General features: G+C 37.8%; 2 protein-coding genes across 5 annotated transcripts; one reads left to right on the forward strand and one right to left on the reverse strand.

Annotated features, from left to right (window-relative positions):
* Positions 1-1,780: 1,780 nt before the first annotated feature.
* gmpr2.S (guanosine monophosphate reductase 2 S homeolog) lies at positions 1,781-19,063 on the reverse strand. 4 transcript variants are annotated; one of them, XM_018237082.1, is made up of 10 exons: positions 18,973-19,063; positions 14,302-14,397; positions 12,488-12,607; positions 10,058-10,141; positions 7,673-7,846; positions 7,502-7,583; positions 7,071-7,177; positions 3,809-3,851; positions 3,130-3,289; positions 1,781-2,966 (listed from the first exon to the last, which is right to left on the reverse strand). In XM_018237082.1, exons 2-10 carry the CDS (start codon positions 14,386-14,388, stop codon positions 2,783-2,785), a joined length of 1,041 nt encoding a protein of 346 aa, XP_018092571.1. In that variant the 5' UTR covers positions 14,389-14,397; positions 18,973-19,063; the 3' UTR covers positions 1,781-2,782.
* On the forward strand, positions 19,006-23,511 carry LOC108707006 (NEDD8). Its single transcript, XM_018243896.2, has 4 exons — positions 19,006-19,145; positions 20,978-21,025; positions 22,665-22,747; positions 23,250-23,511. The coding sequence occupies exons 1-4, from the start codon at positions 19,128-19,130 to the stop codon at positions 23,332-23,334; spliced, it is 234 nt and encodes a 77-aa protein (XP_018099385.1). The 5' UTR covers positions 19,006-19,127; the 3' UTR covers positions 23,335-23,511.
* Positions 23,512-27,211: the final 3,700 nt, after the last annotated feature.

A 27,211-nucleotide genomic window follows, 5' to 3' on the forward strand; every position in this document is an offset into this window, starting at 1 on the left:
TCAGACACTGTGTAGAGATTTGTATTGGATTTTATTTTTACCTTTACATCCCCTTTACTGTTTCCAACTGCAGCTGCAGGGACAAAGATCATGGTGCCAGATTTAAACAGATAAACGGAAATTTTATTTGGAGGATTATTTTGCTGCAGCCACTGGTTCTGCAGAGTTGGATACATTTGTATTAAATAATACAAAAACTATAAAATCTACATTAGATTAAATGACAACACAGGACCCAGTGCAGTCTTGCTGTATCAGCTTCTGTCAGATATTATTTGACTTGTGCTGTTTTGATCATTTATGACGATCCCGAAGCAGCCCAGACCACACTGAGCATGTGCATAGTCTTGGTCTTGCAAAAATGTTTAACAAAGTTACAAAATGGTGACCCCCTGTGGCCAACTTTGAAAGCATAAATCATTTGTTTGATTAGGCTTGTGGTACAGTAAGTTCATGTTTTTATTTAGTATACAAAATACAGCATTTCTAGAATTATTCTATTTTAGACTTTAGTTGCCCTTTAAGTAATATTTTCCATGGAACAGAATGCTAACAATGTTTTTATGGATGTAGAACATAATGGGATAACATCACTAAAAGTAGGCTTCGCATTAGTAAAGTATGGCCACTCCTGCTATAGATGTTCAGACTTGATCCAAACTAAGATATAATTATATTTTTATTGTAAGCAGAACCAGCCTATTTTATTTTAGGCTGGAAAGCCCCAGGTCCCGAGCATTCTGGATAACAAGTCCAATACTTGTATATTGTGTTTTGTAACAACAGTGCCACCTGCTGGTCAGATCCTCTAACTGTACAGTCAAACACAATGAATTGGGATTAGCATTAGAAACCTTTCTCTAATCTTTCCGAAGCAGAAGAACATCAGAGCAGCCTCTTTCTTTCTTCTGACCACTTCCTTGACTACTTGGTGGTCAGACTGGTGGGAAATTGACCAGCAGGTGGCGCTGTTGTAACAAAATTCATTCATATTAACAGCACATATTTCCCTTAATATCTTGGAATAAAAAGAAAATAAACAATGAATGTAACTTACAAAAGGGCTTAGAATAGCACTCTCATCAATTTTACATTCACTCATTTTAATGGTTTACTTATCCTTTAAAGTGAGTTGTGGGTTGAGAATTTATTTGAGAACTTCGGTGTCCCTAGAAAGTTGACTGCAACACCATTATACCTAATCATACTGGATGTTGCTCCCAGTGGCCTCAAAGCAGGAGCTTATTTTTGAATTCCAGGCTCGGAGGCAAGTTTTGGTTGTATAAACCCAGGTGCACTGCTAAACAGAGCCTCAAAGTATGTTGACAATCCACATAGGGGCTACCAAATGGCCAATCACAGCCCATATTTGGCACCCCAGGAACATTTTTCATGCTAGTGTTGCTCCCCAACTCCTTTTACTTCTGAATGTTGCTCATGGGTTCAAAAGGTTGGGGATCCCTGGATTAGAGGATAACATTGGAGGAAACAGATATACTGTCGAAAAAGACGGTATTGTGATGACAGAAAGGGGCACAAGAGTAAAAGTGGCTTGCCATCCTGTCTGTGCCCAGGGAGTCATTGTACCTAACAATAGAAATACTGGAGGATGCACAGTGAGGGGAAAAAATGAAGAATTCTGGGGGACAGTTTCAGATTTTGCATTTGCCTTCTCTGTATAAAGGTCAATATAGGTAGGAATTATTTAATGAAAACTACTGTGTAACTATGTCGATAATGAAATTGGCAGAATGCAGCCGCATTACAATAAATAACACTCTTCGCTTTTGAAAGCCAAACCTTTATTGTTGGTAAGAGAACCAATCACATGCATCTTGATTCACAATCAAATCATGGAAACTGACAGTTAATTAAAAGACAGGGTGGGAATGTATTGTAGATAATGAAATAGCTGGGCCACTACAATGTTCATGTAGCCATTTAACAATAAACATCAATTTCTCTTGCAAGTTAATTGGTAAGAGTACAGATTACATACATTGAACATTATGGAAATTGGTCCTTCTACAGTGAATAAGACTTAGGGCGGGAATGTATTTTAGACAATGAAATTGCCAACATGCTGCAAAGTGCCACTTGCAGTTTAACAATTAAACAAATTAATTTTTCAAAATAATTAATTCTTATTGATAGAAACAATATTATATTATTGTTCATTACATTTAAAATCACAAATGCTGGCCCTTATACAAGAGAGGGAATATTACAGTTAAAATAAGTTGGGGAGGATTTCCTCTCACTACTAAAACTGGAAACAATTGACGAGTTCATCACATTATCTGGCTCACTTATTTATCTGGAGACGTTGACTCTCAGAATAGAGATTATCAGCAAATCTGGGAAGGTAGAATACATGTGATTAACATGTATGTGTAAATTGATGGAATAATAATGCACAGTAACAGGGCGGTGATACTGGTGGCAGTTATATGGCTACAGCCCTGAGAGCAGCAGGTATGCTGGCAGTTTGTTGTACAATCAATAGTACACATGTAGGGCTGACAAGTGACTGAAAAAAAACCTATGTAATAAATAGAATGCACTTAGTACTTATAAAAGTAACTCATATTATATGTGTATTGTATAAATGTCAGTTTAAAACAACAATTTGGCAACTCAAGGTAGGCATGTTGTGAAAGAAAAATGCCTCACAAAGTTCCAAACACTACTAGAAAGTCAGAAATGTAACACTGGAAGGATTCAGTGACTGCAAATACTCTATGGAAAGGAGCTACTAAATGTGGCATGTGAGGTCTGTCGATTAGTTACTGAACATTGGATTAAGCTGCTGGGTGACCCTGATGAATGTAGTTCTACGACTCAATTCTTTCAGTTTGGCGGCTCCAACATATGTGCAGCTGGAGCGAATCCCTCCGAGGATGTCTTTGATGGTGTATTCGACGTCACCTTGGAAAGGAACCTCCACAGTCTTCCCTTCTGAAGCCCTGAAGTGAGGCGAGATTGGAGGAGAACATATTTTAATAAACCAGTAAAAATGTTTGATCGATATATATTGAAAAGTTGTATAGAGTAGCATTAACTTTTACTATCCAGAAACTTTTTTTTTTGGTGGCGATCCCCTTTAAAAGAAACATTTGAGTTCCTCACCTGTATTCCGCCACCCCTCCAGCATGTTTCTTCATTGCAGTCTCTGAACTCATTCCATAGAAAAGCTTATATTTCTTGCCGTTCTTCTCAATTACCTCTCCTCCACATTCTGTGTGTCCTGACAGCATCCCGCCCAGCATCACAAAATCAGCTCCAGCTCCTGCAATGAGTAAATCCTTGATGAGTTAACTGGTTTATGTGAGTGCACACACTTAGCAAGCTCACTGATACTAGATGAAGCATCCACATTAAATACTGATTATGCTTCCAAAGGTAATAACCAACTGTAACTCCTTAATTATCAATGTTTTTTGTGAACTCAGTATGGCAATATGTGGAAATAAAAGCAACCAGCTCTAGTGAAATATAAATATGGGCAATAGACAATTACACTAGTCTATAATTGTGTTTAACACAAAATACAGATACATACAGATACAGTATATACCAGATGGAAGGAGTCACTATTTAGTGGACTTGTAGAGGCGGTTTGGGCCTCTGTGTACTTCATATGTCAGGGCCTATATTAAATCCCAGTCCAGACCTGGAAGGAGTCTTTGAATTCATATTTTGTCTGCACTGACAAGACATGCTGCATGAGAAGGTGAGATTTCTACTTATTTAATTAATTCTAATTTGACTAGGGCACCATTTAGACTCTTCAAACAAGGTTACTTACCAAATGCTTTTGAAACATCACCTGGGCAGCTACATCCTCCATCCTAAAGGTTCAAAAGAAACGTGTTAGTTTATAATTCTGATATCTGTTAAGTATTTAAAAAGATAAGCTTTACATATGTACAGTAATTACTTAGAATATCAACAACCCTGGAATATCTTGTAAGTAAAAATACACATATGGGCAAATTAAAGTGATCTAACAGATCAGATGGGATCAGAAGCTTGTGTATTTGTGGGTCAGCACACAACCTGATACATGCAAATAGTTTACTTTAGCCAATTCATTTTAGTACGATCAAAAGCAAGGTTCATTCATCAAATCAAGGACTCACCAGGGCAATCACACAGTTCATTGCTGAAATGTAAAATTCGAAATTGTTTGGCTTATTTTATTAGCATGATCCTTGTAAAAGGATAAAAATATTTAGTCATTCTTTACTTATCTGTTCAAATTGTATTAAAGGAATTGTTCAGTATAAAAATAAAAACTGGGTAAATAGATGTGCAAAATAAAAAATGTTTCTAATAGAGTTAGTTAGCCAAAAATGTAATGTATAAAGACTGGAGTGACTGGATGTGTAACATAATAGCCAGAACACTACTTCCTGCTTTGCAGCTCTCTTGGTTTCCACTGATTGGTTACCAGGCAGTAACCAATCAGAGACTTGAGGGGGGGGGCATATGGGTCACAACTGTTGCTTTTGAATCTGTGCGGAATGCTGAGGATCAATTGCAGACTTACTGAACAGTTATGTCCCATGTGGCCCCCCTTCAAGTCACTGACTAACTCAGAGTTATAGAGCTGAAAAGCAGGAATTTGTGTTCTGGCTATTATGTTACACATCCAGTCACTCCATTACATTTTTGTTTAACTAACTATAACAGTTTTTTTTTTATACTGAACTGTTCCTTTAAAAGCCCAATGGAGGGTGGACTGGTGGACAGGAAAAGACCTACAATTAGACACTGATCAACATTATCCAGTTTCTCTAATACACTATTGGTTGTCTGCTGTAACCAAAACTTCAGAAAGCAGCAAGACCAAATTTTAGTTGCCTTCTCTGAGCAAGTGCAAAATCTTCTTTATGCAACACAAATATTATTTGCCATCCCATCTAAATACCTCCATTTTGAAACATGAGTGTATGTCAGCATAGACATTGGTCTTTTTTCTTATTATACTCCTATTTTAGCTTTAATTATGGAGTGCACGAGAATTAACACTGGTTTTTAGGTACTTGTCTACTCAGTCTCCTTATTCAGACATCCATTTTGCTGGGACACACTGATCAATATAATAGTTGTGCCATGAAACATCCTTATATTAATGACCCATCTGAATCATTAGTCAAGACCCAATACTACATAAACCCTTATCAGTGATCCTCCAACAACTTGTCCCAGAACTTTTTAATGCTAGTGTTTTGCTTCTGAGAGCAGTGGTAGATTATGTAGATAATTACTAAATAAATATATTTTAGTCTAAGGGGCAGATTTATCAAGGGTCGAATTGAAAATTTGAATTCGTCAAAAACTGACTAGGGAGTTATTCAAATTCGATTCAGGTTTTTTAAAAAAAATTAATTTGATTTTCTAAATTATCATACTCTGGCCCTTTGAGAACTCAGATTTGACTATTCTCCACCTAAAACCTGCCAATTGCTGTTTAAGTCAATGGGAGAGGTCCAGGGATCAATTTTGAGTTGTTTGCAGCCTTCCTGACATTCAAATTTTTTTTTGGAGAAAAAACTCTTTGCGTTTTTAAAATTTGATTCGAGTTGTCGGGTCGATTCCATTAATCCGAGTTTTAAAAATTGGATTTTATAAATAAATTTTGATTGATCGAATTTATGGGAATTTTTAAAAACTCACATGAATTCGAAATTCGACCTTTGATAAATGTGCCTCTAAGGGTCAGATTTATCAAGGGTCTAAGTGAAAATTTAAAGCAAAAAAATTCGAATTACGAGCTATTTTTTGTGTGCTTTGACTAGGGAATAGTCCAAATTTGATTCTAATTTGAAAAAAAATCTAAAATTCTAAATTTATCATGTCATATCATGTCGACTTTGACCATTCGCTATCTAAAACCTGCCAAATTGCTGTTTTATGCAAAGTCAATTCAGGGGATAAAGGTATATGGCACTGGCCTAGCCACACGCCAGTAGTGAATCCAAATAGAAAAGAATGCCAATACCTGTGGTTGCAGCAAACGGGGTGATCCCAAATTTATTCAATGGTGCTATACAACACTTTTCAAATGATCAAAGGTTTTGGGACCGCATGGCCCTTCCTCATGGATCACCCCATTTGCTGCAACCACAGGTATTGGCATTCTTTTCTATTTGAATTGCTGTTTTAGCCTATGGGGGACCTCCTTGAACCTATTTGGAGTCAATTGGTGGACTTTGAAAAAACTAAGGTTTTTTTAGAAAAAACATTGAATTGAATTTGATCAAATACGATGTTACTTTGATTCGTACAATTCGAATTCGGTTTTTTAATAAATCTCAGTTGTTTTTTTTTTATTCGAATTTCGAAGATTCTTTGAAATTCGACCCTTGATAAATCTGCCACTAAATGTTAATATGGCAAAAATGCTAACTTTTGAAGATAACTGGTGCATGGAATTGTACTGTGGACCTAGTGTTCAGTAAGCACACATTTTTAGAGTCAATATAAAAATAATTTTTCATTACAGATTGATGGGCTGGCAATTTCCCAACACTTTTCACAGAAATCCTTGCATTCACATAAGCATTTGCATGGATTTACATGCATCATAGAATGTGACTGAGCTGCAAGTGTTCAGAAGTGTTGTTTAATCATATGATAAAAACGGGATTACAAATGATTTCCATGCAGCCAGCCAGACCAGATTTGTTAAAATGAAGAGTTTCCCTTTCAAAAAATAAAGTTACATAAATGTGTGATAAAATGCCATAATGCAAATAGATTGCAGCAATTTACCATTGGAACAGCGAATGCAAAAGGCTTAAAGGTACCCTTGTGCATCCTAATTATATAATACATAGCAACTGTGAATTATTTTAGCAACAAAGATAGGTAAGAAATAAACCAAAGGGACAAAACAGTGCAGTTGGTGACCACACATGCAGAAATCCACTGGAAATAGATGATTCATGCACCAAAAGTGGAAAATAAGGACAGAACCTAAGAATTTTCTTTCTGAAAAGTTTTGGATTCCAAATAGGCAATGTATTTGTTTACATTGATAGTCCACATTTTTTTATACTGACTGATATAATGTGGCCATTCAGTCCATGTGCTGCATCTGCACACTCAATAACGGCACTTAGCTGGGGGTATCCAACTCCAGTCTTTTTCCGGGTTGTACAGACAGAACCTAAAGAAGAAAAAAAGCACAAGTTACTGTAAGAGAATACTATGGAACAAGCACTCTGTAACCTGTACACTGTAATGTACAGACAAAAAACAACAGTAACAAAATAACATAATAGTTTTGTACTCAAGATCTTCTGCATTGATTTGCTTTGTGTGGCATGGCATTTTATGTATTTCAGGAAACATGGACTATGAAGCTTGGGAAGTGCAAGCAGATTCCTTTTCAGAATGTAGGCATTTCACGTGTGGGTGAATTCAGCCATTGTACAGGTATAGGAAAGTCCATAAGTGTAAATGAAGAAGAAGAAGTAACGTGGGCTAGTACCTGGTCCAATTCCAACTTTTATAATATCTGCCCCAGACAGGATCAGCTCCTCCACCATCTCCCCAGTAACAACATTTCCAGCCTATGGACAAAAAAGCCTCTGGTTAAAAGACGGGAAGAGCTAATATGTGCAATAGAAGAACACTAGACAAACACTAACTTCCTTCTTACCATAATAGTGTGCTTAGGGAATCTGGCTCTAACATCCTTCACATGTTGTACAAACTGCTCTGAATATCCATTAGCCACATCCAAGCAGATGTAACGAACCTGAGGGACAGCTGATAGGACTTTCTCTAAATGCTGGAAATCTGACTGACCTGTCCCAGAACTCACAGCAACATTCTGTGGAAAAGTAATATAACAAAACAGTGTAAAGACAAAAGCTTTGATTTTCAAGCAACCTTGAGAGCTAGTGTAAAGGAACCATATGAATCAAATAGTTAAAATGATTAGCATGCAGGAGATAAAACCATTACAATTAACAGTATACTGTTTAGTCTATCCCTCTATGTATATGTTTGTCTATATAGCTATCCACCTAATGTAGGAACGTGCTCATATTAGATGTATGACTATGAAGATTTTCATTCATCCAGGTCATGGTATATCTAGTATAGGTAAATCTAAAAACAACTGGACTTCTCCTGCACTTACCCACCTATTCAATCTTTCACTCTCTACTGGTACCTTTCCATCATTATACAAACAAGCACTAATCACTCCTATCCTCAAAAAACCTTCCCTTGATCCCAGCTCTCCCACTAAGTATCGACCGGTCTCCCTTCTTCCATTTGCATCCAAATTACTAGAAAGGCTTGTATACAAACGCCTGATCCAGCATCTCACTCACAACTCCCTTCTCGACCCATTGCAATCTGGCTTCCGCCCATCACACTCAACTGAAACTGCACTCACCAAAGTAACCAATGATCTTCTATTGGCAAAGTCTAAAGGTCATTATTCCATTCTAATCCTTCTAGATCTCTCTGCAGCCTTTGACACAGTTGACCACACACTCTTCCTTGACATTCTACACTCAGCTGGCATTCGGGACACTGCTCTTTCATGGTTTACATCTTATCTGTCTGACCGTTCCTTTAAAGTTTCCTTCTCTAAGTCTACTTCTACTACTTTCCCACTCTCTGTTGGAGTTCCTCAAGGCTCTGTTCTTGGCCCCCTGCTGTTCTCGCTCTATACAACTTCACTAGGGAAACCATTCAGTCATTTGGACTTCAGTATCACCTTTATGCTGATGACACCCAGCTCTACTTGTCTACTCCTGATCTTTCTAATTCTGTCCTTTCCCAAGTCACAGACTGTCTCTCTGCTGTCTCCTCCTGGATGTCACAGCGCCACCTGAAACTGAACCTTTCTAAAACAGAACTCATCATATTTCCTCCAAGATCTTCCCCTGTCCCTCAGATATCACTTACCGTAAACAACCCCCCCTTCATTCCACCACACAGGCACGCTGCCTAGGAGTCATCTTAGACTCTCATCTGTCTTTTTCACCACACATTCAAACACTTGCAAAATCTTGCCGTATTCAACTGCGCAACATTGCTCGAATACGACCCTATCTCAGTTCAGAATCAACTAAAACACTGATTCAGTCTCTCATCATCTCCCGCCTTGATTACTGCAACTTACTCCTCACAGGTATTCCAACAAGTCACCTTTCACAACTCCAATCTATTCTAAACGCGGCCTCTAGACTCATTCATCTAGCTCGCCGCTCAACATCAGCTGCTCCCATATGTATGTCCCTTCACTGGCTCCCAATCTCTTCTAGAATCAAATTCAAATTACTTACACTCACATTCAAGGCCCTTAATAATGAAACCCCTCCCTATATTTCATCTCTAATCTCCAAATACACTCCTTCACGAAACCTACGCTCTGCTTCTGATCTTCGCCTCACTTCTCCTCTGGTCACTTCTGCCCATTCTCGTCTACAAGACTTCTCTCGGGCTTCTGCTTTTCTCTGGAACTCTCTGCCACAAGCTGTCAGACTTTCTCCTTCCTTCCAAACTTTCAAGCGCTCCTTAAAGACCCATCTGTTTAAAGAGGCCTATTCGATGTACCTTAATTAATCTGTATCAAAAATGACAAAGTGTTTATACAATCCTAATGTCTCAATTGTACCCTAACCTTTTAGTTTGTAAACCCTATTGTACTCTGTAATCCTTGTCTGTTATCCACCATTTATTCCCTGTTTGCTATAACTGCAGTAAAGCACTGCGTATCTTGACAGCGCTATATAAATAAATGATGATGATAATGATGAACTGGACTTGCTGATTAAGTCCAGTTGTTTTTAGATTTACCTATACTAGATATCATATTAGATGATTGAAACAGCACAATGCATATATATAAGTTGCCATATATATATATATATATATATACTCCTGTAGACAAGTGAGCATGTTGGATTAGGAATGAATGGTGATTCATTAGTTGAATCTAGTAGTAGTTGAGTGTGAGATGGCTGGGTTATAAGTAATAGTAGTAATTGCTTGAATGTGAGAGGGAATGTAATTAAGCTCTTACCTCCAAGCATTCTGGGGAACTTGCAGCAAAGTCTTTCCAATCCTCCACTGTATAATGTTTGTGTACGGCTGTAAAGAGAGAGAACTGAGAGAAGAAGGTTAAATATTAGATAACAGAACAGAATTAAACTTCAGTAGAAAGCAAGCATTTTGGACAGAAGGATTTGGAGAGGGTTGATTAGGGAAAAAGATAGTGAACATAAAAATGGCAAAATGCATACACCAGATGGGCAGGAGGATGTGAACCTGCTCGTTGTAGCTCCTCTAATAAGAAGAAATTTACTATTAGTCAGTAACAACTGTTTTGATTCTTGTGGAAATCACCAAAAGAGAAAACACTGTTGTCTGTAGCAAGTAAAAATCGAAAAACCGTAAGCCAAATAATAATCATAGCACAGTTTGGCCCAAGAACAGAATCAACTCTGGACAAACAGTGAAAGAACACTGTTGAAAAATATTCAAGGAGACATACAGCATAATTATAACAATGTAACATTGCTCTTGTAAGTATGAATTGTGTGCTTTACCCTTTGTCTGCTTATTGCCAATTAAGGCCCTTTTAGTGCTAGACAAACATCATATGCTATCTGTTTATTCTTTCATAGACCTAGGCCCAAACTAATCGAATATGGAATTATTAGCAAACATGACAAGACAAATGGGCGCTCAAAAAATGAACAAAAACTTCAGTGGAAAATCATGTCCCTTTGTGTGGAACATTAACCACAAGGCTAAATCTGCATGCACAAAGAAAGCCCTGAAACAAGAGCCTTAAAAGCAGTGTCCAGGTTGGGGGCCCCACACAACCCCCAGCCCAGGAGCAACCCCCTCCGACGGCCCCCGACCCCAGGAGCAACCCGCTATGAGGACCCCTCCCACCCCAGGAGCCACCCCCTCTGACGGCCCCCACCCCAGGAGTAGGGTTACGACCTTTTCTGGAAAAAAATACCGGCCTTCCTATATATACTTATCTTTTTTCCCTATTAATAAAATTGGCCAGGTGGCAACCCTACCCAGGAGCAACCCCCTCCGATGGCCTGACGCCAGGAGCAACCCCCTCCGACAGCCCCCGACCCCAGGAGCAACCCCCTATAACAGCCCCTACCCCAGGAGCAACCCCCTATGACAAATCACTTTTCACCAATAGGTTTGCTTTTGTAAGTAATTGTTACTTGAAGTTCCTAAACCTGACTGTTTTAGGAAGTACTTCAAGAAATATTTTTACAGGAAAATTATAAAGCTCATACAAAGACAATGTTATGATATACTTTAAAAAAACGGTTTCATTTTAGGATTAAGTATGTGTATCTCTTTGAAACAAACAAAAACATTAATATAAAACAAATCAACTTTTTATAAGGTTTACATATCCTTTAGAATAAGAGACCAGTAGCTGCCCCAGTGTAAATAGTGCTGCCAGGGCCTGACAATTCATGAGGGTGAAGGAATGTAGGTGCCCCCCACCCCATAATTTGCACTTCATTCAGACCAACAAGTTAGTGTGTGGCAGATTTTTTTATCCGGTGCAAGATATCCCATTCATTCAGCCAGGGAAGAAGTGCTCTGTGCATAAGCATTAAAGAGCAAGTCAACCCCAAAATATAACAGTCTAATAAAATAAAACATAATTCTATGCAACTTTCCAAAATACATTTATTAAAATTTTCAGTGCTTTTAAAGTTATTTGGTGCAATGTTGTAAAGTTTACCCAGCAAAGACAGATCTGTTCATGAGTTGTCATGTCTCATGTTTCCAAAGAGCAGGGAATAGAACAAACAGCTTTCAATAGCAATACATATACAAATAACTTTTTATATAATAAAAAAAGTTATATAACTATAAAAATGTTTAATGAATGTATATTGCTTAGAATTATGTTTTTTATTAGGCAAAAAATGTGTGTTTTTTTACTATAAAATTCGAATTTTTAGTGGAAAAAAAAACTCAAAGATTTTTTTTAGGGATTTATTATAACCCGAGGATGGAAAAGAATGCCGAGGTTGCATATAAATCAATGGGAAAAGTCACGAAGATATCTTGATTTGCGCTGGGTTTCTTGCAATAATCTGAAGATTTCATGGTTTTTGAGCAAAAAAACAGAAAAAAAGGTGGAAAATACGAAAAAAAACGTGGGTTTTTCCAGCACAGAAAACTTTCATGAAAATGTATTGATAAACAAGGGGGGGAAAAACCCATGCAGATTCAGAAAATAATGAGATAAATTCAGACTCTGATAAATGGGCCTCCCCGTGTATTTTTTTGAGAGCTTTGGAACATGGGAGTTCTCAGAGGCCACTGAAACTTGTTATTCCTCACTGACATATAAGCCCAGTAGATTGTTGTGACTGCAAACAGAGGATTGGTAGGATGGTGGGGCAGATAAAATACAACACCTGTGCCATGTTACCTACTATAAACAAACAAGCCTCACCTTACACAGGGCTCGTGCCATCTCAAAGGTCCCTACAGTATCCATATTGGCAGCAATAATAGGGATTCCTTCATACGATTGTCCAGAGTTCCTAAACGTAAAAACACGGGTAAGCTCCACCTGCAAGGCAAATAATGGAAGTTATATTGAAGGAATCAACATCTTAATGCTTAATGCATCTGATAAATTGTAAATGAATCCACATCTTTAGATCAAGCAGCTAATAACTCAGAGACAAAAGCTGCACAGCTTAAAAACTCAAACATGTAAGATCTGATTGTTGATGAAACACAAAACAGACTAAAGCATGGGTCATACACCTTTCCAAACAAGCAGATCTTTGCCTAACAATGGCATTAGTAATGAGTGACATTTTTTGCCAAGTTTTGCCACAAAAATTACGCCCATAGACTTGAATGGGTTAAAAAAATTGTTGTGTGCCAAAAAATGTTTTGTCGCCCATATGCATATTGGCGAATTTTTGCCATTTCATACATTTTTGGTGATACGGATAAGATTCCCCCATCACTAATAGGCACTCATGTACCTGGTTAATAGGCAATCCACAGCCATACAGATTTTTCAGCCGTCCTGAGCAATATCTGACTATATTTAATTGAGGCTGTTCCCAAACATGGAAAATAAGCTGTGACCAGGAGTTGGCAGGTAATAGTGGCCAATTTTTCTTTTCTAAAACACAACTGGACACAAAGTATATCTATAAAAACAAATATAATTGCTCAGCCAGCTAAGATATCCCTTAGTAATGAAATGCACTAATAATGATAACTCCAGTGAAATCTTGGCCTCATTTTAATTGTGAAATGTTGTACTACATATAAGATTAACAACGTGGAGACATAATCATCACAATTTTCATAATTCATCCAGATGATGGCATGAAGATAAGGGCTGTCATATTCCAGTATCGGTAGCACATGAAAGCTGATAGACGAATAAAAATGTTGAGCTCTTTCAAAGATTGCTGCAAAGTAGGGCACCTCCTATTTGGGGTATTGACTGAGAGCTTTGGGCAAGAGGCAAAAGCAGTGCTGCCATTCACAGACTGAGAATTTCATCCCACCACACAAATGTGTTGCTGTTTTACACTATTCATAAGATTCACTGGGGCTCAAGGTTTGAACTCCAGCCAACGTTACATGATATGGCAAATTAAGTCCTCGAAGGATATTCATAGATTTACATGTGAATGTAGTGGTGCAAGATTTTGAATACTTTGCAACCCGCACCTAACCATACCTTGCTTAATGTTGCCATTTCTGGACCAACGCCCAACCTGTACCTGCACCTTCCTGCTCCATACACTACTTATGTGCACACCTCTTGTTCCAAAACAGGGAATTGGGACAGGGAGTGTACTTCCCTAATGTGATCCACACCCAGGTCTGGACTGAGATTCAAAATAGGCCCTGGCATTTTGAGTAGACAGAGGCCCATACAGCCCACACAGGGGCCCAAACAGCCCCCCACCAGCCCAATAAATAGTCATTGTCTGTGATAACTTACAGCAGTCCCTCTGGCATTTGCCAGAACCCACAGATTGCCAGTCCGGGCCTGTCCGCACCCAATACTAATACACAATGGCTGCCCAAATTTCAGCCTGAACCCACCCAACCTGATTGTTTCAGGTCAACCCGCACATCACTAATAACTGTAAGGAGAGTGAGATATGATGTTATCTATGGGCAGCATGATTTTATCAAGATATGGACTGTTTGATTAAACATAAACTGAAATGGTGAAACAAGCAATTTCTTGGTCAGCCCCAAAATGTAGTCTTAAAGTACACTCACCTCACTCCGAGACTTTAATGTGCTTCTCTTTGGTCGTAGCAATACATCCTTAAAATCCAATTTAATATCATTGTCGATTCGTGGCATTGTGGAGAACTAGCTGAAACATAGATATAGATACAGTGAGAAAATTACTGATTTATAGAACAAAGAGCACATACAATGGAGGCATGGATGACACATTAGAAAAGGGACAGCCAACATACAACCTTCCTTTGGGTAAACTACTTCTGCAGCAGCAGTTAAATCTAGAGTTTCTTACAAAAGTATTAAGAACCTTAAATTCTTGAATTTTACTGAATAATAAATCCTACTCTCAATTTTTTAATTCAAAGTACTGAAACTGAACATTAGTTTCAAGTTATAAAATATTGTGAGAAAAAAATAAAATTCCTTCACCTCTCAGTAGCTTGTATAAGTACATGTTCATGCTTTAATTATCTTAAATCTTTGAAAAAGGATACTTTAAGAAGACAAAGCAGGGGTGTGGCACTCTACAAGAAAGTCCCCTGAAAAGCATCAACCCAGGGCACAAATTACCATCCCTAAGAGTTTAAAGGGAGTTTAAATGGATAGCTACCTGTTAGATTTAAGGACAGCACTCAATAGTAAAATTCAGGTCCCACTGAGACACATTCAGTTACATTGAGTAGGAAAAACAACAGTTTGCCAGAAAGCAGTTCCATCCCAAAGTGCTGGCTCTTTCTGAAAGCACATGACCAGACAAAATGACCTGAGATGGCTGCCTACACACCAATATTACAACTAAAAAAAAAATACACTTGTTGGTTCAGGAATGACATTTTATATCGTAGAGTAAATTGTATGCGCAATGTAAACAGTGTAATTTAGAAATAAAAACGACATCATAAAAATCATGCCATATCCCTTTAAATATTTTGTTCTCTTTTAAAAGGATTCAGTGATGGGAATTTTTTCAAAACACACTAGTTAATAGTGCTTCTCCAGCAGAATCCTGTACTGAAATCCATTATTCAAAAGAGCCAACTCTTTTTTACATCTAATGACAAATTTGAGGTGACTTTCCCAAGAGCCCTCAGCCTTGCACTCTATAAACGTCAGTCTCTCTTTTCTGCAGCACTGCAAGTTGCAGTAATGTCAACCTCCTACTTTTCCTGCCAGCAACCCATCAACAAAATAATATGTTTTACTGTCTACAATTCACATTGACACTAGACAAATCTCCCAGTGTGCCGTAACCCTTAAGGGCACTGTCGCCTTCGAGATATTTTGCTCACCACAGGCAAACGAGCTCCTGAAAATACCTTTGAATTGCTCCCTATGTTAATCTATGCAGGTTACACTGACTTCTCACGTAATTGTTCAAAAATATGAAAGGGAGATTGTCATGCAATTATGCAAAACGTCAGTTATGCCTGCAGCAATATAAACAGGGAGCAGCCAAGACAATTTGGGGCACATTTACAAAGCTCGAGTGAAGGATTCGAATTAAAAAAACTTCGAATTTCGAAGTGTTTTTTGGGCTACTTCGACCATCGAATGGGCTACTTCGACCTTCGACTACGAATCGAACGATTCGAACTAAAAATCGTTCGACTATTCGACCATTCGATAGTCGAAGTACTGTCTCTTTAAGAAAAACTTCGACCCCCTACTTCGGCAGCTAAAAGCTACCGAAGTCAATGTTAGCCTATGGGGAAGGTCCCCATAGGCTTGCCTGAGATTTTTTGATCGAAGGATATTCCTTCGATCGTTGGATTAAAATCCTTCGAATCGTTCGATTCGAAGGATTTAATCGTTCGATCGAACGAATAATCCTTCGATCGTTCGATCGCAGGATTTGCGCTAAATCGTTCAACTTCGATATTCGAAGTCGAACGATTTTAGTTCCTAGTCGAATATCGAGGGTTAATTAACCCTCGATATTCGACCCTTCATACATCTGCCCCTTTGTGTTAGGAGATAGCATTGAATAGGAAGATCAATAGCGTATCTGGAAGCAGTTGAATTGTGCTGTGTTGGCTGTTTCTGAAGGCATAGGATCAGATATAGTGCCTACAGAGCAATATTAAAATTAAACAAAACATTTATTGGTTCCAGAATTAAATTTTAAATGGAAGAATTATTACAAGCACACAGTGTAATTTAATTAAAAAACTACACCATATAAATCATGACAGAATCCCTATAACGAGAATCTGAATCCCTGCTGATGAAGGGCAGCCTCATAGAACCACACCTGGTCTCATAAGGGAACTCCAAACAAACTTTTACATGGTTCATATCCACAGGTCAGTGTTATGAAGAAATGTTGATATTGTTAACCAGTACCAGAAGTTACCAGTATGGTGGTGAGCTGCTGTTCATAAGTAAGGTCTTGGCATCTTGTTAAAATAAAACTTGGAATGGATAGTGCATAAGTCAAGAAAATACTGCAAGAGAAGCTGTTTCAGTTTGCTAAGTAACATTAACATGGGCAAATGTGCATCTATTAGCAGAGCAATGTGGAATCCTAATTAGTCTGAGGCCTATATAACCTCTGAACTCTGGTTCATTTCGATACCATTTGCTATTTCTAAAGCATATAAGTCAGGTCAAGTTGAAAATATTTTTTTCCCTTTTTCATTGCAGTTACTGAATGCTTTTGTATTCTGTGCTTGAATAAACTTCCTTCTCTGATTGAAACTTTGAAATGGCATTGGACTGTATCATTGGAACAGACACTTACCGAGGTCCAGACCCCAAGGCAATGATCCTAAACAAGGCCAGTGGTTCAAGTTAAAAATGTGAATGGCTTACAATGGCCCAATGCCCTTATTATGCCAAAAACAAGATACTTTACACCCGGGGCGATCCTGGCCCCTCTGCCTCCTGAGGCAGCTTGCTGTTGCTGCCACCCGTGCGCTCACCTTTTTGCGCCGGAGGGGGGGTCCACGAGGGCGGCAGTGATGACCAGGACGCTAGCGCAGAGAGCATAATTGAGCTCTCTGTGTTAGAAGAGCTGAATTTCCGGTTTGAAAACTATAAATTTGGCTCAAAGTACCTGGAGCGGCATTTTTGCTGCCCCTGGTACCCAGTGGGGGCGCCGCCGCCTGAGGAGAGATTCTCAGCTCGCTTCATTGGCGAAGCGCCCCTGTTTAGCGCACTGCCAAGATTTTAAATGCTGTGATGCTTCTATCCTCTTAGACCTCACCGCCAGTCCGTCAATGTAACCATAAATTGCAGATAATGAGGAGAGCAATCCAGAAGCAGGTTTACTGCTACAAAGTGATTTATTTCAGACTGTAGTCTGAAATAAATCACTTTGTAGCAGTAAACCTGCTTCTGGATTGCTCTCCTCGTTATCTGCAATGAATGTCCTTATTATGTTGAAAATAGCATCATCCAACTAAACTAGCTTTAAGGAGAAGGAAATTCGATCCTCTTCCGGCTTCTTCTTTCTTCAAATTTCCCGGAGCAGACGCATGCGCAGTAGAATGAAATAGCCGGCTTTTTAGTTAAAGTTCTGCTTTTCAAACTAATGGGCATGGGCAACCACACGAGATCGCTCTGTGGTGCTCACTGGAATAACCCCGGGCCGGTGCAGTTTTCTGCTGATAGGAGCACCAGCCCGGGCAGGGGTGCTTCGCCAATGAGGCGAGTTGAGGCTGTCGCCTCAGGCAGCAGCGCCCCACTAGGTACCAGGGGCAGCAAAAATGCTGCTCCTGGTACTTTAAGAGTGAATTTCCGGGGGAGGGGGGGCAGCAGCAACTACTGCTGCCTCAGGCGGCAGAGGGGCCAGGATCGCCCCTGAGCCCGGGGTTTCAGGTAAGTAAATACATTCACTTGGGGATGAATGAAAATCTTCATAGTCATATTCACTTGGGGGTGGCTAACATCTGGCACCCCCAAGTGTAAAATGACTTTCCTTCTCCTTTAATGGACCTGAAGCAAGTGGATGAATTTGAGATAATCACCCCCCCAAACAGTGTACTTACCCCTGAAGAATCAAAACTGTTACTTCTGGAAGAGTTGTAAAAAAAAGAGTGTGGTGGTTAATAGTCTACGGCGTTAGATAAATATCACCATTGACGCTGCCCATAGCAACCAATCAGATCTTTGTTTTCCTGTTGTTGACTGTTCAAATTCTAATTGTAGCTTTGTTGCCATTAGAAACATTACCAGTGATATCTATCTCAAATGTAAACAGCCCTTCTACAAAGCACTTTGCACATTAATAACACACCCACCACCTGACGGCTATTTTACTTGTCCTATTGTTAAGAATGATATTAGATTCCATTAGAACATTCTTTTTTTTTTCAGGGAAGGTGGCAACATTACAGGACATGATTTGATCAATATTATTTAAATGAGGGGGAAAAAGAGAATTGTTGTGACAGTGTGCATCAGATGTGAAAATAAAGAGAGAAGCGAGAATGAGTTAGTCTAGTTATTCACTACAAGCCTGAACGTCACAACGAGGGAACCACGAGCCTCACAGGCACGACAATGACAGTATGGCAGATCCGTGACACACAAATGTATGAAGGTGACTGCGCACGACTAAATGTACAGTAAGAAGCAACTAGAAAAGAATATGAGAAACCTAGTATATGCATGTAAATGTGCTCTGAGCAGATTTCATTGAGAATGAACAGACAAATGCATTTTAAGAACGGACATATTACAAATGTATGAATACTGTACTTTGTCACGAAGAAGAACCCTGTCAGACGTTTCCCGGGTGATGTGACGTCACGCGCCCTGTCACTTGTAACTTCCGGCTTCCTACGCCGCTCCCGGAAGTTACGGCAGTCGGAGGCGGAGATAGCGGCAGAAAGGCTTGACACAAAAACTGCAGCATGTTGATCAAAGTGAAGGTAAAGGAGCTTCTATTATAAATTGGAGAATGCGGAGTAGAGGGAATGTGGGGTGAGATAGTCGACGAGCGAGGCTGCACCATGAGAGGAATCCTTAGACTGGAAGGAAGGGAGAGAATGAAAGGGGGATTACTGCACAGAGGCCAGGTGCATGGTGGGAGCTCCAGACAGTGGCTTATTGATGATAGATTTTGTTGCTGTAGCAGGGTGAGGCCAGTCTTTTCTGTAAAGCTTCCAATACTCACAGGAGATTGCGAGTATGTAAAAAAAAACCCCGATGTTATACTGATGACATTTTCAGGGATTTGAAAAAGTTGTAACAAGAGGGGAACATGCTGACCTTTGAGATAACTGTTAGTATGATGTACAGAGTGATATTCTGAGACAATTTGTGATTGGTTTTCATATTTTATTATTTGTGGTTTCTGGGTTATTTAGCTTTTTATTCAGCAGCTCTTCAATTCGCATCTTAACCAATCTGGTAACTAGAGTCCAAATTACCCTAGCAACCATGCATTGCCTTGAATAAGAGACTGGAATATGAATAGGAGAGGGCCTGAATAGAAGGATCAGTAATGAAAAGTTACAATACATTTGGAGCCTTACAGAGCATTTGTTCTTTAGAAGGGAGCCAGCGACGCCCACTGCAAAGAATCAGAAGAAAAAGGCAAATAACTATAAAAAATAAATAATGGAAACCAAATAAAATGTTGCTTAGAATTGGCCGTTCTATAACATAATAAAAGTTACCTTAAAGGTGAACCATCCCTTTAAAGAGCTGGCTATTAACAGATACTTACTTTTGATGTGATTAACTTTAAGCCTCACCTCTCAGCTCTCCCTAAACATTCCAAAAATTAAAGTTTGCTCATGTTTCTGTACTGGGAACTAAGCAAGCTTCTGGTAGCAATCCAGTTAATTGCTACATTCTAGTCACTTGTGTATGGAAGGGCAATCAAATAGTTACACTCCCTTTCTCTCAAATCAGCAGATGTAGCACTTTTTAAAGTGATCACAAAAGATAATTTTGTTTTGTGGTGGTCCGAAAAGAAGGAATCTCACTGACCACCACACTGCGGGGTTTGATCATGATTAATTAACTGTGTGCTTGCCTTTAAAAGGCTTGGTGTGGAAAAGTCTGTGTTCCACAGCAATTTTATATGGTAACTGAAATCTGTCCAGCACTAATTACAAGTAAATCTAAAAATATTATAAAACCAGTGTTTTGGGATACTAGTTTTTAACATAAAAACTGCACAATTATTTTAGGTAGTGGTTAACCTAATGATATGTATAGGGATCCACTAATTCAGGGTGATTATAACAAATTATAAAACTGGTGGCCCAAGGGCTGCAAAAAGGATTTTATTTGTCAGACTTCTCCCTTCATTTGCAGAAACTGTTAGGGTTAGCTAAATCCAAGTAGTGCTTCTCCTAAACTGTCAAGAAAAATATATTAAACAGTTGTATGATATATACTTTTTGTTCCCATGTATTTTTGAATATTGAATTTACATAGAACCTCTCAAGCAGCAAGTCTAACATCTGACATATAGCAAGAATTTTTCTTAAGGTTCTAAATCCGTATTAGAGCAACTTTCTGTTTATATCAAGAGCATAGTAGCTGTCTTATAAAGGCTTACTTAAACCAGGAATGGAACATATCTTGTGCACACACAAAATGATGCCATAACACTTTGACTACTATCAGATAGAAGACACATGACATGTAAACCCCCCTGCTTGTTCCTACTAGTAAAAGTAGTTTAAAGCATAATTTGTAAACAATGCACCTTTGTTTAGTATATAATTATCTTTTTATATTATTTCAGACGCTGACTGGCAAGGAGATAGAAATTGATATTGAGCCAACAGATAAGGTAAAAAGGTCTGCATGACTGTGCATACAAGTACAACTATTTTTTTTTTAAAATTATGATTAATCTCTAGATAAAATAAAACGAGACTGTTATAAGACACCTTATGTTAAAAATAAGTTTATTTCCATTTTAAAAAATCTGAAATCACGTTAAAATTTCATTACCATATAAAACATATACCAACAATGGTTTGGTGACAAAATAATATGCCTCTAGTACGAGTAGTACAAGTAAACTGATTTTTAACATAAGGTGTATTATAACTGTGTTATTTTATGGGAGTGCTGTTTTTCATTTAGATTTATAATTTACTTATTTACTTTTTTTTCCCAAATTCGATTTATAGCAGCTCTGTAAGTATATATTTTCCACAAATTGGTGATTGTTAGTGTCAGTTTAGTTCACCTTTATTTCATTTTTAATTCAGCAATTCTCCAGTTTGCAATTTCCCCTCATTTCAATATTCAAATTAGTATTAAAAAACATGTCAAGTTCTTTGGTAGACAGTTCAGCATTCAGTTTGGAAGTATAACAACTGTATTTTAAAATTATAGACTGTTGAATTCCTATTTTTTATATGTGGAATAAGTTTTGAATCCATAAAGGAAAATATTTCTCTTGATTTGGGATGTAGAATAATAGTGCTTTAATATTCATGTGAATTGAAATCACTACCAATTGTTTAGTCCAGTCATGTAACAGATGTGTACTGGTCAGAACCATGCAGTGCTTCATTTTCACTTATACTTATTACTTATCTGTCACTTGAAATACAGCCCTGTATTGTCCATTACCTGGCTACCTACAGAATGATTTAGGCATCATTATTTTTTGGATGCTAAGTTTGGCTTGTCTCCAGCTGTGTAATGCTTCTTTCACCATCTAGCTCTGATATAGGTACTAAAGTGTTATTTTAAGCAAACTAATTTGAGCTCCAAAAAGAAGACGCTCATAGGTTTTGGTCACGGAGGGGTACGTTATTTGTTAGCAGGAGTGGGTATTGACATATTTTCTACGTTTTTAAACTTAGTGAACATGCCAAATAATACATTTTCTCCCATATGTAATAAAAGGCACTAATTTTGCCCAGGAGCAGTAAATCATAGCAACCAATGAGATGTTTGCTTTTAAACAGGTGACCAGTAAATGCTACCTGCTGATTGGTTGCTATGGGTTACTGGTCCTGGGCAAACGTAGTGCCTTTATTTACATAACCCCCTTTATCCTCTGAGATCATTTGCTCCATTCTACTTTTTACAAGAAATTGATTTATAACTCATAGCTTGAAAGAACACAGAAGCAAAGTATGCATCTGCTATCAAGCAGACCAGAAAATGCTACCTTTTGGTTGGTTGCCTTGGATTACAAGACTTGGATCAACATTTTCATGCTAATACATTTACCTTTTCGATTCTCAAGCTAATTATTAAGTACCACTGACATTTTTGTGTCAAGGTCAACAATGTGCTGAATATATAGTTATATAGATGTAAGCACCTAATACAGTTTATAGGAGTAAAGGCATCAATATACACTGATCAGGAAGTAGCAGATGTAATTTAAGCCAGCAAGTCTAACTGAAAGTAGAAATTCTAGAGAATTTGCTTTGTAAAACGACTGATCTATTATGTTTGTGCAGGTGGAGAGGATAAAGGAGCGAGTGGAGGAAAAGGAGGGGATTCCACCACAGCAACAAAGATTGATTTACAGTGGAAAACAAATGTAAGTAGTAATGAAGCCTTTTATCCAGCAATAACACATATGTCCTACTTGAATCCTTTCTACGGCATAATAAAGCAATTGCAGAAATTGACAGAGAACACTTTGACACAACTAGTGCTATATATAACCATTTCTAGTAGCTATACTATTTTATTTCTATAATTAATATATATATATATATATATATATATATATATATATATATATATATATATATATATATATATATATTTATTTATTTATTTTAATAAAAGCTCTGTTTGTTTGAATTTGCGTATTCTAGAGTTTCTGCAGGTAACTGATTGGCATGTACCAAAAAACACAGAGGGACTAATATTATAGAAGCCTTTGTGTTGACATTTAGATACAAAAACAATTGATATGAAGCTGATATATGGGTAGACAAATGTTTCCTCTTAAAATAGCTGCTCTCACTTCTAGGCTGTAATCTTATCTTATTGTTATCTTTTCGATTCAAACTGTTTCCTAATTTCATCTCCAGGAATGATGAGAAAACAGCAGCAGACTACAAGATACAGGGAGGTTCAGTGTTACATTTGGTCCTTGCACTTCGAGGGGGTTGCTGAAGTTGGACTGCAGCCTACTGCTGTGTGGAATGTGGATGATGATGCTCCATCCATTGTGGGGGACTGCGGAGTGGACTGTAGTATCCCCCACACATCTGCTTGTTTGATTGTAAAATAATGATGTTTTTGTTTTTTGCATGAGTTTATTTTCATTCCCTAAATAAATGTTCCCATCTCTTCTCTGCCTCTTCATTGGAGCTGCTGTTCTGCTCACTTATATTGCTCCTGTCATAAACCCGAGCAGAGAAGCACTGAGAAAAGCCTCCTGCATCAGTAACTTAAGCTTATGGTGGTTGCTTCTTGTTGATAGTGGTATAAAACTGCTAAAACATTTTCAAATGCTCTAAATTGCAAACGGTCTTCAGAAGTGGTCTCTGAGCAATACATTCTTTTTAAATTAAGTTTTCTGCTGCAAGACCTTCAGTGCTAACATCTATTAGCACTGAAGATCTTGCAGCAGATGTATTATTTTAAAATGTGTTTCAAACATCCATATTGGATGCAGCAAACTCTGAATCTGATCTAATCTGAATGGTGCTACCGATCTTTCTATCTAGTTTTGGATTGTCAGAAAAAGGGGTGGCAAAGCACTTTCAAAGACAACAGTTGAATCGTGTGAGATTGGGTGACTTTGCTTTCAACCACCTTATACAAATGCATTATATTTTGTTTTTAGGGTTGTTCTTTGTGGCCACTCCAGGGTTGGTGGGTAGCATAGACCTTATTGCAGAAATATTTATAGCAATTTACAGTCTAATTAGTCCATCTCTTTGTCTCTCCTCCCTTTTCTTGTGTAAGCTGGTCCATGTCTGCCACTAGTTTGGTTGGACTGGGGAGGAGGGGTTTATGAAAATAAACCAAAATGTGAGTAAAGTAAAGATTTGTTACTTTGATGGTATTTTAACATTTACTCTCAGGGACATCCAAATTGTGGCCCTAAAGCTGGTGTGAACTAAAGCTTGTATCACTGTTGAGTGCATGAAAGCTATTGCAAAGATGGCGGTGTAAGTTATTCATCAAATACATAAAATGACTACATCTGCATTGCTCCAATATCAAATATAGTCAATAATTCAGAGCTATTATGCACATTGTAATATTTCCTGCACTGGTGTGTATTTTGAGTAACTGTTATACTGTTTCCATTTGAGATTTTAATATTACAGCTATGGAACCTTGTATCTGGAATGCTGGGACCTAGGGATAACAAATCTTTCCATAATTTGGATCTTCGTCAATGGTGGAGGCACTTTTATCAAAAATCGAATTTTGAATTCATGTGAGTTTTTAAAAACTCCCCTAAATTCCCCTCAATTTGCACTTCGACCAATGGCAATTTATTAAAAAGAAAAAAAATCTAATTTTTTTAAACTCAAATAAATGGAATCGTCTCACATAGGATTCGAATCAAATTCGATTTGCATGTCTGCATCCGTCATCGCGTCAGATTAACACTGCGACTTCATCCGACAATGAATTCACTTACCTTATTTTCGTTGCATGTGATTTGTCACTGGCGTTTTTTCGCAGCGCATCGGAACGTGCCGAAAACGCCCGCGTAGCCTTAAACAGCAATTTGGCAGGTACCAGGTTGTTGAATAGTCGAATTAGAGTTCTTAAAGGGACAGAGTATGATAAATCTCGAAAATCAAATTAAATTTTTTTTAAAAATTAGAATCGAATTTGAGAGTTCACATTAAGGGGCAGATTTATCAAGGTTCAAAGTGAAAATTAGAAATTCAAATATTCAAGGTTTTTTTTTTATGGCCAAAACTGTCAAATTCGACTGGAGAATTGTTAAAATTTGATTAGTTTTCTTAAAAATTAAATTTTCGAGATTTATCATACACTGACTTTAAGAACTTGAATGCGACTATTCACCACCTAAAACCTGCCGAATTGCCCTTTTAGTCAATGGAAGAGGTCCTGGGATCAATTTGGAGTTGTTTGCAGCCTTCCTGACATTCAAGTTTTTTCTGAGAAAAAAACTTGAATTGAATTCGATTCGAGTTTTCGGAGCGATCCTATTTACCCGAGTTTTAAAACATTTCGATTGGTCGATTTTCGAGTTCATGGGACTTTATGGGAGCTTTTAAAAAACCTTTGATAAATGTGCCTCTAAATAAACCCATTAGGCTGGTTTTGCTTTCAATAAAGATTAATTATATCGTAGTTTGAATCAAGTAAAAGGTGCTGTTTTATGGTTGGACAAAAAGGAAATCATTTTTAAGAATTTGGATTGTTTGCCTATGGGAGATGGCATTTCTGTAATTCTGAGCTCTCTGGATAATGGGTTTCCAGATAATGGATCCCATACTTGTACCATCTAAGCTTGTTACTATTGACCATGAAAATATGTTGTTTGAATGTCTGTGATTACAGTATCTTAATATGCCTTCAGTTACCTAATAACAGGATGCTATGCCTAGAAGGCTTTGATTTAGTTTTATACTGGAGGTGCTATAGATGCCTATATGTTGAGCTATTTTGCTCTATTTCATTTTAATCCTCATTGAAATTGTTGATAAAACTGGCATTAAATTTTACACCAAGTACTTTACATTTATTTCTGCCACAGTATGCGCATTTGCCTAGGATTTTACTAGCACAGAAATATATTGGATCCATGTATTAATAATATTTATAAGCACCAACATATTCTTCAAGGTTGTACAATAAAATTGTTTTATTTATTAAACATACAGATAACATGCAAAAATGCAACCAATAACTGATACAAGAGGGCATTCCAATATAAAATGTCAAATATTCGATAACTAGAATTACAGGAAGGCCATCTCAAATAGGGGCATATTTATCAGAGAGTGAAGTTAGAGATCATCACAGTCCTCTAGAGTGAAATTCCACCACTTTCCATTCATTTCTATGGGATTTTTAAAAGAGTATTTATCAATGGTGCACTGTGGGGATCTCTAAATTCACTCTTTGCTAAATATGCCCTATTGAGTTTATTTTAAGCAAATGGTTCCAATTTTCTACTTTTTTATTTGTACTGTAATGCATCCTGTACTTGATCCCAAACTAAGCTATCTTAAATCCATATCAGTGGCAATATGTACTGTACATATAGGGGCATATTTATCAAGGGTTGAGTTTCGATTTGAAAAAACTTCGAAATTCGATTTCAAAAAGACCAACCGAAGTGAAGTCGAAGTTTTTTTTGGGTTGAAGAGGTCTGTATTCGGATGAATTCTAATCGTACGATCGAAGGAAAAGCACATTCGATCGAATTCTATTCAAAGTTTTTCCCCTAAAAAACCTTTGATTTCTCAAAGTCCACCAATTGACTATATGGGTTCTAGGAGGTCAACCATAGGCTAAAACAGCACTTCGGCAGGTTTTAGATGGCGAATGGTCTAAGCTGAAGAGACAGTACATGATAAATTTTGATATTCGAATTTAGAAGTTTTTTTAAAATTCGAATTGAAGTTGGACTATTCCCTAGTCGAGGTACACAAAAAATAGCTCAAACGTCAAAGTTTTTAACGGGTCCTTGCTCTCCAGGTAGGCATTCATACTTGGTTACACGTCGGATAGTCTACATGGAAATCGTACGTGTAGTCCTACCCTTACAGTCGGCATACAGGAACTACATAACCCACAATGCATTATTGAAATCATGTGTGCAGGGAATTGGGGGTTTGGAGGATGCAGGCTGAGGACAGGTGGCTGTTGATACAAAGTAACAGTAGTCAGCCAGCTCAGCAAAGTAGTCAGACAGATCAGCAGGGGGCTAGGCTTAGGGAACTGTTCCAGTTCCAGGTCATTACAAATAGTGAAATTTCTGCATATTTTTTAATTGATGTATATTGCAAAGTTGCTTGAAATTGTGTTTACTTTTCAAAAAGTTTAATGG

The sequence above is a fragment of the Xenopus laevis genome, chromosome 1S, assembly GCF_017654675.1.
Source record: "Xenopus laevis strain J_2021 chromosome 1S, Xenopus_laevis_v10.1, whole genome shotgun sequence".
In the NCBI taxonomy this organism is placed as follows: Eukaryota; Metazoa; Chordata; class Amphibia; order Anura; family Pipidae; genus Xenopus; species Xenopus laevis.

What these genes read in the sequence shown, in the direction of transcription:
- LOC108707006 (XM_018243896.2), top strand. An exon ending in ATATTGAGCCAACAGATAAG is followed by an intron (nt 21,026 to 22,664) that starts GTAAAAAGGTCT and finishes ATGTTTGTGCAG; the next exon opens with GTGGAGAGGATAAAGGAGCG. An exon ending in ATTTACAGTGGAAAACAAAT is followed by an intron (nt 22,748 to 23,249) that starts GTAAGTAGTAAT and finishes TTTCATCTCCAG; the next exon opens with GAATGATGAGAAAACAGCAG.
- gmpr2.S (XM_018237082.1), bottom strand. Translation starts at nt 14,388, where the DNA reads ATGCCACGAATCGACAATGATATTAAATTGGATTTTAAGGATGTATTG. An exon ending in AAAAGTTGGAATTGGACCAG is followed by an intron (nt 7,178 to 7,501) that starts GTACTAGCCCAC and finishes TTTCTTCTTTAG; the next exon opens with GTTCTGTCTGTACAACCCGG. An exon ending in TGATGTTTCAAAAGCATTTG is followed by an intron (nt 3,290 to 3,808) that starts GTAAGTAACCTT and finishes TACTCATTGCAG; the next exon opens with GAGCTGGAGCTGATTTTGTG.